General features: G+C 42.6%; 1 protein-coding gene across 1 annotated transcript in view; it reads left to right on the top strand.

The window, feature by feature from the left end:
* Window positions 1-15954, top strand: part of LOC138566778 (cytochrome P450 2G1-like) — a 687553-nt gene that overhangs the window by 257354 nt on the left and 414245 nt on the right. The window contains exon 4 of the mRNA XM_069644429.1: window positions 14118-14278. Coding sequence (XP_069500530.1) covers window positions 14118-14278 — 161 coding nt within the window. The remainder of the gene's footprint in view (window positions 1-14117; window positions 14279-15954) is intronic.

The following is a 15954-nucleotide window of genomic DNA, read 5'->3' as shown; positions in this document are numbered from 1 at the left end:
TAAAGAGTTCCATTTTAAACGCTTGCCTAAGTTCAGCAGTGACTCCTTGTCACCAATCAAGCAAGAGCTATCAGAGTCCACCGCCACTGCATCAGAGTTAGAGGTATTATCTGGATTTGGGGTTGGCATGAGTGGTATAGATGCATTTTCATGTCTCCCTGGGCCCTTATCAACGTTGCCTGCGGGCAATATAATCAGGTCCATATTTGACACATCCGGGGGCTGAACTCTGTTTTTAAAGAAGGCGGCGATATCCTTCTCTGAAAGCACCTTATTTTTCTTTGGGTCATTTTTCCCCTTTTTTTTGCAATAGTGCAGAGAAGCACATTTGTATCCATAGCTGGACTCCAGGCACGTTTGCCGGCGCTGATCCCTGCACTGCATAGGCCAAGTCTGGTCGACTTGCTTCTGGTAATTTTGCTCGCTCGTCGTGTGGTAGAGAGGAGTGGAGCCAGTTTGATGATAACGTTTTATAATAGAAAATGGAACCAGTGCTAGTGTGACTTTAGTCATTGTAACCCGCAACCTAGTTCATGATGTTTGTGTCACTAAACACTCTCGTCACACACTGCAATGTGTCTGCTATGGGCTAGGTCTGGAAAATAAATCTCCTCCCCATCTGATTGGCCAGGGAGGGCCTGGCAAGAAAGCTGAGGGCGATGCTATCAGACATCAGGGGCAGTCATTGGGTGTGTGGCAAAAGGTAATGCTTTCAGAGGTAGTGGGCACTTACCTACACTGTCCCCACCACAGACCACAGCAGATCACCTCTGCTCCATGTTACGTGTGGTTGTAGAACTTTGGAGTCCTTGGCAGAGGAGTTGGTGGGAGGGCACTCCTCCAAAAATGATGGGCACAGTAAAAACACTCCAGACTCTTCCCAACACAGCACCACAGCAGGCCCCCTCTGCTCCACCTACGCTGCACGTTCCGCTGGGTTGTACAGCTGAAGAGTCCTTGGCAGAGTAGTCAGTGGGAGGCCACACCTCCAAAAATGATGGACACAGTAAAAACACTCTGGGACTCCCCCCAGCACAGCACCAGAGCAGACCACCTCTGCTCATCCTACTCGCACACGTTTAATTGCCTTTGTCTGCAACTTCACATTTGATCATCCATCTCGTTAGCCCTTTTGGCTAATTCATTTTGTCCATCATATATTGCCTCGTTAGTGTTTTGCTCACACTTCCACTCACTTTAGCCTTATTGTCTAGTTCACTTCCATTAGACACTGATGCATTACTGTTTTTTATGTGTATGTTTCGTACATATGGACATACTTAAAAAGTCCCCTTCTTTAGCAAATGCACTTTCACTTTCTCTCTTTCGGTTTCAATAAACGTCTTTCTTTCTTTCTCTGTCCTGTTTTGTTCAATTACTAGCATGCATTCTGCTCACTAATACGCCCCAGTGTTCCCTTCATCCCAGTGTGGACTCACTGGCTCTTTGTGGCATTCCTTGCTCTTCCCACAGCCTGCCGATTACAACCGTCGGGTGATTTCTTCCTTGCACAGCCCAGCGTTCCATGTTACTGCTTCCCGCAGTTCCAGCTGAGCTTGTCTGCTTTGCTCTGGTCTCCGGTAAGTGTCTCACTGCTTCTTTCTACCAGTGAACATCCAGGAGCCCTGCACTGGTTTCTGGCATTCCCGCCATGTGTAGTCTTCCTCGCTAAGCTTTTTTCTTCTGAGCTGTCTGGCTTCACCATATTTCTCTCAGCCCATTTGTCGCACATAGAGGAGCAGCCCACTCCCATCAGCAGTCTACCATGGTTTCTGGTGGTCCTGTTTTGAATGTCCCAGGAACTAGAGTGTTGCCTGTGCTTGGGACCTTTCCTGCTCTGCGTTTCTCCACTCCTCTTCTTCATCGTATTGTTAAGGTGTTTCTGGGAACAGTCCTTTTTAGCTAACTTGCACGAAGATATTGGAGGAATGTTTCTAAAAGGATTGTGTTTGAAAGTTGGTCTGATTATTGGAATTAGAGTATGGATTAGCATTCTCCTTCTTAGGGAGCAGGGTAAGAATCATAATAGGCCATTAAAGTGTTACAAATGGGAGATTCATCCTGTAAGGGGAAAAGTGGCACACCCTGTCTCATGTGTGGAAACCACCACTCCCTCCCAGAGGCTGTCTCCCTCAATGTGATCAACCCTCTTATAGCCGCCCCCAGGGTCAGGATCAGGTAGTGGCTGCCTTCTCCTGGCCACATGGGGGCAGGTCACCGCCAGAAATGGAGTAATATCCTTGTATTCATGACAAAAGTTAGTCAGCTCCGAGGTGGTAGACCTTCATATTTGACTAGGTTGTTGGCACCGCCTAAATGTTTTGGAGGGGACCAGCAGAAATGTAAACCCTTGAGTATCCAATGTGAGTTACTTTTCCTTTGTAGACTGGAGGTGATTTTGTAGATGGCAAAGGTGGCATGCCATATATGTTTGGAGATTCTGCTGTGTGGTTTGTTTCTTTGGTGGCTAGGGGGAGGTCCTGAGTTATGGAGCATACTTATGTTTAAGACCGAGTTGAGTGAAATGTTTATCCAACGTATGTTGTCACAAAGTGTAAATGGTGGGTTGCTAGAATTAAGACAAGGGAGTAAGACGTTGGTCACGTACATTACACAATTTTGAACTCTTGTATTGGAGAGTGGTGGCCTGAGGAAAAGAAAGCCCCTCTCTTTTACAGAGGATGAAGAGACAAACTTAAGAACGCATTGGCGGTGGTCATTGATAGACCAACAATTATCACAGCTAGGTCAATCCCTTGCTACATGCCCCGAAAGAGAGACTCCTCTTGCATACACCCACATGTTCTATCCATAGGAGAAATCCAGTGATGGAGGGAGCAGAAATGCCAGAAGATTTGAATTCCAGTCCTGCCCCACACAATCAATTACAGGAGGTCAGGAACAACTATGTGGTCTGTAATAAAACTGGATAAACCTCTAAGATCTGATCATTGTCCAACTAAATATTATTGCCAAGTAAAAAGAGCAATTAAACCAAACCTGTTGTGCGTCAAAGCTATCAAGAATACCTCTTCAAAAGGATGGCAAAGGAGAAGATCATGGTGTTTTTCACCAATTGTGAGTGGATTACCAATAATGGAAGATGGGAGAAAGAACATTTGAGTTGCTTCATTGATCCCCTACTGGCAAGTTAGACACCGGGCATAGGTGGCCTATCAGATTTTGAACCTCAATGGATGGGCCGGCTCCGAATATCCCAAGAAAGGAATTTTGGATAGACTATGCTATAACCCAGAGTACCCTTTCCAACAGCAATGTGAAATACAGATAAGAATGGAGACCCTGCAGAGGCTGTCATTGTGGGTCCAAATTGATTTAACCAATTGGGTAAATGGTTTGATGTTGGAAGATGGGAAGTGCACCCACACTTTTCAGCATTTTCATAACTTGTTGCTACCCTACCTCCAACACACAGTCCAACAGCTTTACAGACACATGGTTAAACGGCCGTCCAGATCACCGCAGGATACACACGGGCATACCAATCCCAGAATGTACAAATGGAAATCTTGACTACGTGCATTGACAGTACTGAAGAAGAACAGTGAAGATCCCTATAGCAACCATGTTCCCGTCTCAAGTCTGGGAGTAAAGTCACCAAAGGCAGCTCATGGAGGTAACCAGTCATTTTACAGAAAATAATTCAAAGTGGTAAGTTTTTCAAAGTAAAAAATACCGAACAAATACTGAACATTTCTAATAAATATATATATGGTAGTGGGGTAAAGCGTTACAATGGGTGGGGATGGGGTTAAAAGGGTAGGAAAACGGAGGGCCCTTCAGACAAAAAACATTTTAAAAAATCTGTATTTTTTCAGTATGTCTTACCTCAGTAAAACTTACCACCCTGAATTTGACTTTGGTAAAATCACATATAACCCTCGTGGAACCCTCTCTCAGGTCTTGCTGCAATGCTTGAAGATAAGGACAATGCCCTTTGCCTTGAATCATTGAAAGAACAATTGCTAAATGTAATTTGTTTGGTAAGTATGGTCATATTGCCTGTTCATGTCTGATCAAGCACCAAGAAGAACCTGTGGCAAAATGACTACTGCCATGCAGGAGGAAAAGGATGAGTAGTTTCTAAACTGCCTACTCAGCTCTCACACTTCAACAAAACAACAGTGGTCCCAATCATAGTGAAGAGGTAGACCTTCTTTGCCTTTTGTGGTAATGTGGGCCAAGGGCAAGAGGTGTGTGAATGTGAGACTGTAGCAGAGCAAGCAGCAATTGTGCAACCATCCAAAATAAAAGGATTGTTCAATCAATGTTCTATAAAATATATATATAGCGTCCATGTAGTTATGGTTAAGTTGGTGTTTCTATAGGATATATATATATATATATATATATATATATATATATATATATATATATATATATATATATATATATAAATATTGTTTCATTAAAAACACCAATATGCAATAAAAACTGAATACAAATCATGAAGAGAAACACTGCTATTACAAAGACAGAGAAATGGAGAATGTAATGATACAAGCACTCAGGATACTCAGCATGGGGGGCAACAAATCATCAACAATGCTCAAAGGATTACTTTCCTTAATGGCAAAGGTATAAAAAGGACTTCACCAGTCTCTAGGGCCCTAATACATGGTCGCCGATGTCAGGGGCTCTCAATGTACCAGATTCCAATGCTCGGGCTTTTCCATGCGGGTCGAACAAAGCTTTAAATTGTTGCACTTGTGCATCAAAATGGGTTCAAAAGCGAAGGGTTTCATTGATACCAGGTGGCAAGTTGGCACCAAGATGGATGTCAGCGGTGCTCCGTGCAGTTTGAAAGCAGCTTCTAGCATTGCAAGTCAATGGGCCTCAAGGAACAGTTTGATGATCAAACTTGGTTCGGGTCAATGAGTGATGCAGTGATCCAGCATTCTGAGTCGAGCAGCGGTGCAAAGTCTTGGCAGTTCAATGCTTCGTTCGATGGCACAGCAGTTTGAAGTTGTCTACAGGATGTGCTTGTGCTCAAGCCTTACGGGAGGCGAGGATCTGCTGTGGGAATCTAGCAGTTCTGGCTCTCCTTTTGCTGTGAGTCCTGGTCTAGCAGCTCTGGTAGAAGATGAATCCTTATTCTCATTCTTCCCTTCTAGCAAAACCTTGCTAACACCTGCAGGGGTCCTTCTACTACAGTGACGTCCTGAATACTCCAGCAGCAGTTCACCCCCAATGAGCCCGGGCACTGGGTGCATAGCAGATCTTACCTCTGTTTTGGAGCCCTCCCTCTTCACCTCAATGGCTGAAAACATTTGAAAGGTCACCTCTCCCAAAAGAGGCCCAAACAAATTCTTCTTGAAGTCCTTTAAGATCCAAAATGAATCAAAGAAGGAAGGTGAGATCCATTGCTCTTTAAGGCAACACACCACAGGGCATGGGTATCATTGAATCTTGGCTCCCAGGAAATGATATGTTGTGAGTCACTGGGCCAGGCAGGGAGACGTTACCCAACCTCCCAGAGTGTCAGAAGAGGCAGGCATGTGTACCTGAGCGCTGTGTACATCCTTTTCAGTGCTGTGTTATGTCATGTTAGGTGTATTTGTAGTGTGCACGTTCGCCAGGGGCATTTTGGCGTGAGGATGCAGACTAAAAAAGCAGCGGCTGATGTCGTTTAGAAAAGGAAGGTTTTGTGAAGGCGACGGAAGTGAAAGTGGTCACTGATACGTGTCAAGCTAGCATGAAATGTGTTCCACAGTTTGCCAGCAGCCACAGAGAAGGCCCTCCCGCCAACCCTACTGGGAACCCTGACGAAACAATAATTCCCAGATCAAAGAACTCTACCGGGGACATTAGGTACAATCTTGTCTTGGAGAAAGACAGTCGGATCCAGTGAAGTGATCTCAAGTCTGGCTTGATGTGGAAGCCATATGGGGTGGCCTTCGCTACTCGAGCAGAAAGGTTCTGAAATAACTGAAGGGAATGAATGAGGCCTTTGAACACGTATCCACCTCTGTGCTGTGATCCTGCAACTGTATCTCAGCGCAATGCATGTTTCCCTGTCTCATTGCTTTGCATACCTGTGTCTCAGGGCAGCATGTGTTTTTGTTATTCTGTTACATGTGTCTCTGCATGGCAGTTCTGCATCTATGCATATGTGTCTCAGTGCTGTTCACATATCATTATTTTACCATTACCACACCATCATGTCTGCAAAGGAGAAGCTACACCCTCACACCCCAGTGAACACCCACTCGGCTGTGTATATTTTCAGCTGACAGGGAGTTCCATGTGTAAATATCTCGAAGTTGAAGACATGTGTGTCTCAATGCTCGAAATACCCATCTCATTGTGGAATACGTATCTGTCTCCCAGTGCTCCAATTGCATATGTGTCCCAGTGCTGCACATGAATGCTTGTGTCAGTGCTGTAGGTGAGAATGTCATGCACGTACGTTGGTGTCTCAGTGTTGTGTATGTGATTCCGTGCTGCATTCATGGATCTGTCCAAGTGCTGCACATGCACTTCTATTCCCAATGCTTTCCACATGTGCATCTCCTTGCAGCCTGCCCTGGTGTTTAGTGCTTTGGGTGCATGAGGGATTCAGTACTGGGTGAAACTGTTTAGGAACTAGAGTCATCTGGCTCAGTGATGAAGGCATCTGTCTCAATGCTGTGCGCACATCTTTATCTTAGTAATGTAGACAATAATCTGTCTCTCAGTGCTGTATGTGCCTGTGTCTCAGTATTGTACATGCCTGTGTGACAGTGCTGCCTATGCCTGCATGAGTTCATCGCATGTGCACGTCTAAGTGCATGCACACAGATTTCAGTGCTTTGCACCTATCAGTGTTGTGCACACATATGTGTGTGTATATCTTAGTAATGAGAATGGCCTTATGCCTCAGTGCTGTGCAGACTTGTGTCTCAGTGTCTTTAGCCTTGTGTTTCATTGCTGCATGTCCGTGAATCTCAGTTCAGCACATGATTGTCTCTCGCTGCTGAGCATGTGTGCTTCTGTATAAGTGCTGTGCTTGCGTTTGTCTAAGTGACGCATGCGGGTGTATCACTATTGCATGTGCATATTTCTCAGTGTTGCTCACAGGTGTCAGTTCAGGCTTTCCATCCCTTTATCCTTCACCTCTCATGCAATACATCCCACCCTTACCTTGCTCTTCCACCAACGCTCCTTCCTCCTCCCCATCCATCCTCCACCAATCTCCTTTCCCCGATTCTCCCTTTACCCACATCCCTCGCCCAATGTCTCTCCCTTTTTACCTCTCCAACTACTCCTCCAACTACTCCTCCAACTATACATCCATCCACCTGTCCATCCCTTCATCCACCTATTCATCCCTCCATCCATACATCCCACTGTCCCCTTTTCGATTGCCAGAGTGACGGTGTAAATCCCCCTTCATGGAGTCCCATAGGTCACGATGAGGGGATTTGCCATCATTACCGGTACCAACAATGGCAGTCCCTGTAATGAGGGCTTTTTTTGCCGGTGGGGCACCTGGCCTACTTCCAGCATTTAGCTGGAGTTAACCCAGGTGCCCCACCAGCAAACATGTCATTGGTCAGTGTGGTAAAGTGCTGGTATCCATGAATACTGGCCCCTTTTGAATGAAGCGGATGACTTAGAATGAGGCCCACTGTTTTTTATTTCACAACTAGGTGGAGCATTGACATTCATTGTGGGTGGGAGCACACTCGCCTTCATGCGCTTGTTCAAGTCAGATGCATGCTGCATGTGACAGGAGAATGTAAAGCATGCACCCTTTGTAGAATATAGGCATTCATGCACCCGAAATGCTATGTAGCACAGACGGCTACAGGATGGAAATCCAACCTGCTGCACCTGACTGTGCACCAGTAATCATACCTGGTGTGACCTTTACCAACTGGGTGAATACTAAATCAACTGCTTCCCAGGATTCAATCCTTCCCACCATTGTTACATTTAAGGCGTTCAGTAAAATTGCTGAGTGGGGACGCATAGAGCCATAAATACAATTCTAAGACTAAAGCATATTTTATTCATAACCCAAAGGTTTTCTCTTGGGGTAGTGAGACAGGCATGGTATCGAGATATGACACAGACAATTAAAAGATAGTTGGGAAAAACTTTATTTCACTGGTAAGGAAGCTGTAACACCTATCTTGCACTAGCTCTAAGGTGGGAATGTTCCCTATCGGAAAGTAAACTAAGGGAAGTCTAAACTAAGTATGTCCATCCAAAATAAAATACTGTCTTGTGTCAAAACCTATGCTTCCCCTCACTTCTATAGAATAACAATGTGTATGGGACTTGGTAATCTCAATAGTTTGACAATGGAGTTCTTCGGTAACTTCCTTCCCCAAGTTCAAGGCACAAGGGGTCACAAAGTTGCACAGGCTTCTCATGATTCAGTTATCAAAAGTTCACAGTACAGGATTCACTTGTCAAAAAGTTCACAGTACCTTATTTGGCTTCCCGGGTTCCCTCTCCCGGGAACCCAAGAGCCCTTTGATTTACGCTCTTCAATGGGCCTTCCAGGCTTCCCTTGCCCAAGATAACGCCCTTTCAATTCCACACAGTTCATTTTCAAAATACCAATGTTCAACTGGTTAAGTTCAACTTGCTTTACACAAAAGTCCACTTTCAAAACCATGACAGTTCAAGGGGTTTCCTTCGGGGTTCCCTTCTCCATTCTCAATAGCATCTCTATGCTTATTTTTCTTTAGTTTGTCAGGCAATTTACTTGTTCAATGGGGCTCCCTGTTTTGTGGCACAATTGTCAGAGCACACGGTCCATCCACTACAGGTTGTGCTACCAGGTTTTCTGGGCTTTAGCTGTGCCCCCTTGTTAAAGTATATTAGCCAAAATAATATTTGCTTTCAACATAAACTTTCTTTATAAATTGCTGTTTCTTCACAGGGTTTCTGTGGTTCTCCTGGGTCACTCTCCCTTCTGTAAACCTACCCAGTATGTATTTCTTTATGGTGGGGTCTCTGTGGCTCACCTGGATCACTTTCCTGGTTGGGGGCCATCCTGATGCGTAATTATTCTATAAAGTTCTTCTTGGGGATCTTGCTCACACTTCATCTCTTCGCATTGCTCGCCTATTCTCTCAATGCCTTGTTTGCTCACACTTCACGGCTTCACACAGGTCCCTTTTTCTAAATGTCTTCCTTCTTGGCACAGAGGCTGTTTACCTTAAAGAACATTTCACAGAGAGACTTTCGAAAACATCCCTTCCCTTCTTTGAAGGAACGCGACTATTCGGATACAATGTATACTTTAAACCTGGATAGAAAAGCAGTTCTTCCTCTAGCACTCACAATCAAAATCACACAGGGTTTTTCAGCCTCTCACACTCACCGGCTCCCCTTTGAAGACTTTCCTTTCTATTTTGCTTGCCACAATCATTGTGAAAGGCCTCTAGGGGTTCTTCCACTACCCCTCAGGCACTCCAACGCTATCACAGTGCCCCAAGAGGGCAAGCAATCCTCTTGGTGGGTGGAAGAATGGCCCCTCAGCTGGCCTCCTCCTTTGCCTCACCTCTGTCCCAAGGAGCTCCAGCTCCAAAGCCACACCTGCCAGAGCCAATAGCCTTCCAAGTCCCCATGGTGTGGGTGGTTTCCAGGCTACAGCACTGCACACAATATCTCCCCTGAGAGTCTTGCCTACTTCAGATTCGATTCTGGCTTCACAACCACATCTGCTTCTATTACTCCCAAGACTGCTACTACTGTTGCTGCTTTTTCCCTGCTGTTTATACACCTGTGACTGGTTAATGGGTTGCAGGTGGGTAAACTTAGATTCAATTGGAGTAGGTCAATGTCAGAAAAGGGCGGATACTGTGTATCAGTTCTTGAGGGCTACATATGATAAGAAGGTTGTGTCACTTTTAGTTTTCCTTCCCCACCTCAATGTTAGAGCATTGTTCATAATGGTAAGAGGGTGAAACGTTGAATGCTGTCCTTCTTATTTTAATACTATATTGATAGTAAATGAGTGTATATTCTGGTCCTTTCATTCTTGTATCCTCTGTAAATGTGGATAATAGGGAAGGAAAGGATTGTGTTTCACAATAATCTACAAGAGTTGGGGGAGGGAAGGATAGATCACTGCTATAGTTAGATAAATGATTTTGCCAACCTTTGTTTTTAGATTTTGTTCCTTTTCTTCTATCTGGAGTATTTGATGCTAAGTCATGGAGTAGGGCAGGATATGAGTGACAATATCCTATGACAGTAGGAGGAGGGTAGGATAGATCAGGATCAGAAAAGCTTGGATACCATGTCTCACCCTTGAGTATTCTCTCCTCAATCCCTGAGGACACTCTGCCCAGGTGATCCTCCCTCGCTAGTCCACCCCCAGGGTTGGGATCTAAAAGCAATAGCCCTCCACTGGCCCCCTGTGTAGAAGATCCCCAGGAAGTAGGCAGGGAAAGACCCTTTGGTTTTTCACAGGATACATTTTAAAATGCATCTGGATAGTCTCTTCTCAAAAGGTCCAGCATTGTCATGGTTAGCCTTCAAAGCTCATAAGGTTCAGTGTACTTCCCATTCACTCAGAGTCTCAAATGGGTCTCTCACCTGACTTCTTACTGTTTGTCCCTATTTGTGGGATACGACCACGGCACACACTCAATGTTCTATCTTTCCTGCCTTGCAGAGGTGGGGCACAGCTTAAATGTATATGTTTCTTCTGCCTCACAGGGTTTATGTTACAAACGTATATGTTAACCTCTCTTGTCTCAGAGGAGTCTGGGCACAGCCCGAATATTTACATCTCTGAGAAGACATGAGACTGAATAGAGAAGAGTTAGTTAAGGAACTGCTCTGAAGTCTGAGCTGGCTGCAATCACGCGGTGGCACTCATTGACAACTATCATTGCTATATCTCAACAAGGCATTCAACACTGTTGCGAGGCGGTAGACTCTCAAGCATCCTGAGTTATTAGTGTTTGTAATGTTAAGAAAAAGAAACTATCCCTATTTACAGTCTCTCTCCCTAGACAAGTGAATGGTGCAACACCTATCAAAAAGAGGATAGAGATACTAAAGTCTCAGTGTGTGTTCCAATGTTATCCAAAAGAATTCCATCCTGAATCCTTAAATAAGACACCTTCTTTTAAAAATACAAACATCAATTGAATGTTTATTCTTCAAAAACCAAAACATTACACACAACTACATTGAACACAGTTTAACATGTCATTTTTTGAAAGTTTATTTGTTGTTTGCAGATATTTTTAATGTGACATTTTGATCGTTTGTATTTTATTTATTTTAAGGAAGGGGAGAAGAAAATGAGAACAACATGAATAGTTCCCCCTCCAGAAATAAAACACACATATTTTACACATTTCTCCTTTGCCATGTCCTCACAGCAAAACATTCAGCATTTTGATATGCACTCAGAGTGGTGCTTCTCAAATTGATGCTGTCCACTGGCTATTTCTGATTCATGCACCACTTCTCCCCAGCAGAAGGTTTGCCCACACACTTGGCACAATGTAAAGATCTGCAATGTTAAGATGTTCTTCTAGGACAATGCAGCCTGTCTCCCACATTCCCTGGAATGGTGCCTGGGATTGGCCTGGGCCTTCTGTAGGTAGGTACTAACCCATCACTGTGTGATCCGGACACACTCATTGCTGAGAGATGTCTAATCTTCTGACAATTATGTCTCCATTCCCTTGTGCCCTTCTGAGAGTTACCAGCTGCAGTCTCATCATCATCATCATCATCATCATCATCACCATCATCATCATCACTCTTCTGGGCTTGGTTGGGTGTAATCTGTTGCACACATACTGTTGCAGCACTGCAGGCGATTCAGAAAGGCCATGGATCCCAATGAATAGGTAGCACCAACACTCCCAATTCTGATGGACTTTGATCCAGGGCACATGGTACACTTCATGCATTTCACCTCTGGTGCTGAACTTCCATCAGGCACCTGAAAATAATTCCAGGTCCAAGAGGACAGTAGAAAAGGAGTCTGTCTTTCTGCCCTCCATGAAACTTTGGAGGAACTCCTGGGCCTTTCCTGATCCCTCACATGTCGTTATGCCTCATTCTGAACCCCAGCCTTACTGGCTCTCTTTCTGTCTTTCTGGCCCCTATGTTACTGGATCTCCTCCTTGTGGGCTCTGTCTCTTGACTCCCGAGGTACTGGCTGTACCCCATGCCAGGCTACCCCCCTGCTTCTTTGTCACCTCCATTTCTACTATCACCCCAGTCACATCTTCATCATCACCACCTGTCCCACCAGAACCTTCTGCAACAGCATCATCTGCTGGAGGAGGCAGATTGTCTGTGTGTCTTCTGTGAGAATATGGATCAACTGTGATTCCTCTTCTTCAGATTCTAAATATTATAGGAGATCCATATCCATTGTCCCCAGATCGCTTGACTCACACTGCACAGGCAGAATCACACTGGATTCCTCACATTGCATTGCTGCGATTGTTCACATAAAAAAAGAAAGGTTCTCCTGAACAAAAAAAAAAAAATCAATTCATCTTTCTTTTAAAAAGAAAAAAATGAAGGGTTCTCATCTAAAACATCAAATGTTATCTAACAAAATTCTGCATTCCCAAATAAACTGGCTTCCAAAGAAAGGCAAAAAACAATTACCAAATAAATGCCAACATTTTCAAATTCAAAACAGAAAAGAAACAAAAGAAATGTATTCCCTTGCAAACGATATAAATGGCTTCCCAAATATAATTCCTCAGTGTATGGCACACAAAGCAAAATAACTAAAATAAAGGTTTCCACAGCTAAGAACAAGCACACATATTACAAATAGACATCAAAGAACATGGAAACCAGCCTAACCCCTGAGAATCTCTCTCTGATTCCCAATGCTGATCTGCCTTGCCCCACCTTCCTGCAGCCAAACAAAAGGAAATAAGAAATTGTTGGTTCTCTATATAGGCTCCCAAACAATTTTCTGCCTAAGAACTCTCCCAAATCCATACATGAATACCTACTTCCTATTTCACCATGAAGTCCACGGCCAAATCCTTGCATGATGCTTATCCCACATATGGGCTTCAGGATCACAACTAAACTCACAAGATAGATAGGCACTACACAGCAATTATTCAGTGGACTCCTGTGGACGCGCCCAAATCCGTCAATTTAGCCTGCTCTGGTTTAAGGGGGTGTGGGGCTATGTAGATTCATCTTGGCTTAAACAGGATGCATGGTGTGCAGTAAAATATGTTGTAATTGGACTACAACATATTTTGATTGCTACACTTATGCAGAGATGCGGCGTGAAATAGGAACAATGTGTAGCGATCGACACGGTTAAAAGTACATCTTTAAATCACATGATTAGTGAAATAGGCCTTGCATTGTCTTTCAGATATTTTTGCTTTAACTATTTTGGGAAGTCACAATAATGAGCTGTTAAGAAAACAGTTTTTAATTTGCTATTTTCAAACACTTCTTCTGGAATTTAGGTCTGCTAGGAAATCTTTATTAAAGATTATATACCATTATCGCTCTGTTTTGTATTTAAATTGCTATTTTCAAACACTTCTTCTGGAATTTAGGTCTGCTAGGAAATCTTTATTAAAGATTATATACAATTATCGCTCTGTTTTGTAATTAGGTGCATGACAACATACTTGGTAACTCACATGCCCAGAACCTGACAGTGCACTAGACGTTTTGAAAGCACAACTTAGAATAAAATATATACTATTTCATGCCAGTATGATTTTGTTGCCGAAAGATCGGCTTTTGCTAGTGTGATCTACAATTTATAGGCAGAAATGAAGCAGATGATCTCTTCCCTGAGATGGAGTGTGGTACCAGAGATTAAAAGGGGAGTTTGTTAGGGTTTTTATTTATGTACTCCTTGTAATTGAGTATCACACAGTGTGCACAACTATTGACTGACATTTAAGGTTTTCTGGCTTTTGAGACCATTTAACAGCACTTCAACTTCTGTTTTGTTTCTCTGTAATAAATGATTAGGTAATAGCTTATTGACTTGCACAATTCTTAGACCATATGAAAGGAGATACCTAATGTCACATACAAAAGCTCAGTAACATGTTTCATCTACTGTAACCTACAAAATGTTTTTCTTTTGGGATTTAATAATCATTTCTTTAATCTTCCACCAGGGTCTCCATTTGAACCAACATCTGCCCTTGTTCATGTAGCAGCCAATATCATCTTATCGATCACTGTGGGGATGCGCTTTGACTATGAGGACACAACATTCAACACAATTCTCCTTAATATTGTAGAGGCCTTCAAGATTATGAGCTCTTTCTGGGGACAGGTAACTTTCTAGGGACAGGGAGATGGCATCCATCAAGTGGAAGCAGTTTTGCTATACATGCCATGCCATTCTTACAACAGTTTCTGAATTTCAGTTTTTAATATCAATTGTACATGTAAAGTATTGGTTGTTTAAGAATAGCTATTGAAAATGTGATATAAGAAGAAACTTGGTTCCTCTTTAACATCCCAAATGTGGCATCAAGTTTGAGAAATGTTAAAGGTAGCAAGATCTGTTCTCAATCTTCATTGAATGTTTCTCAGGACACCAGCTAACAAGTTGGTAACAAGTGCTTCATATTCACTGTGAGACATATAGAAGGCTATCATTTGTGTATATGATAGTGTCTCTTGTGACATTCAGTCAAAAATTAACAAAAAACAGAAAAGTGACCACTTCAGACTGAAATATCTAGATAACTTCAGAGTATAAGAAGTGCTGTGGGAATATGTCTGAGAAACTGGGGTTATTGCTGTAGCTATGTCTTCATGTGTTAGCAGGGGTAAGAACACGGAGGGTGGCCAAAAGCTAAGCAATATATTTCATATAGTGCTAAACATAGAATATGATGTTTGGTGCCAATAAAATCAGGGAGATGTGATTGGCCTATTTTCCACCAATGGCAACTCTGGATCTCTTCATTAGTGTGGATATTCTTAGGATTCCACAGAATCTTGTGAAAGGATGCTTAGCAAGCACCCTGCCATTTCTTCAATATTTGGATTGCAGGATCTTTTGGAATCCTAAGAACATCCATTCTAATTGTGTGATACAGAGTTGCCATTGGTATAAAATAGGTCAGTCACACCTACCATATTCTATTGGTCCACTGAGCGTGAGAAATTAGTAGCAGAATTTTTCCATGAGGATGGACGTATGTTCGAAATGTGCTGGCATAGTTTCAACATTGTCGGCATGTGTTTTATATATGTGTAAATAATACACCAAAAGAGGAACCTTAATTTGTTATAAAATATGGTGTAATGTCTCGCAAGGAGAAACACACAAATCAACACAATTTTACCCCACCAACTGACTGTACATACCCGCAGATCTTTTCTTTTTAGAAAAGGCTCATCTAAACATACTACAAACAATTTTACAATTATCCATTTAACATTGATTTATTCTCAATAGAAAAACGAATCGGTTAAAAATAGCATAGTGTTGCTGTCACAATTTTAACACATCAAGCAACATATTATAGATGTTGCTATTAATTTGCCTTTTAAGCAGGAGGAACGAAAGTATGGTGGAATGTAGAAGAGACCTTGCAGTAGAATTGGTAATTTTTGAAACCTTTGATGCCCTTCACCATGTTTAACAATTTCGTTTTTGGAGGAGTGTTTATTTAAAATATATATATATTTTTAATTATGTTTTGAATGAGAATAAGAAAAATGTTGTATGGATAGTTGTAACATTTTATTTAGTATTTTAAACTGAGCCTTGTCTTAAAAAGAAAAGACCTGCAGGGTAAAATGTTGTTTATCTATGGATATCTATTTAAATCAATTTGAATTCTAGAAAAACAGATTAAATGATTGAGACATAATATGAAGTTATTCTTTAAGTGTTTAGCTCATACATAGTGCAAGTGAATGAATTATCAGGAACTACATATCTTTTTCCATACAGGGATCCTTCCAAGTTCCTGACAATGTTTGCCAGCACTA

The sequence above is a fragment of the Ambystoma mexicanum genome, chromosome 2p (assembly GCF_040938575.1).
Source record: "Ambystoma mexicanum isolate Mex_15411 chromosome 2p, UKY_AmexF1_1, whole genome shotgun sequence".
NCBI lineage: Eukaryota > Metazoa > Chordata > Amphibia > Caudata > Ambystomatidae > Ambystoma > Ambystoma mexicanum.
Note: the sequence above shows the minus strand (reverse complement) of the source record. Positions and strands in the feature narration are given on the sequence as shown.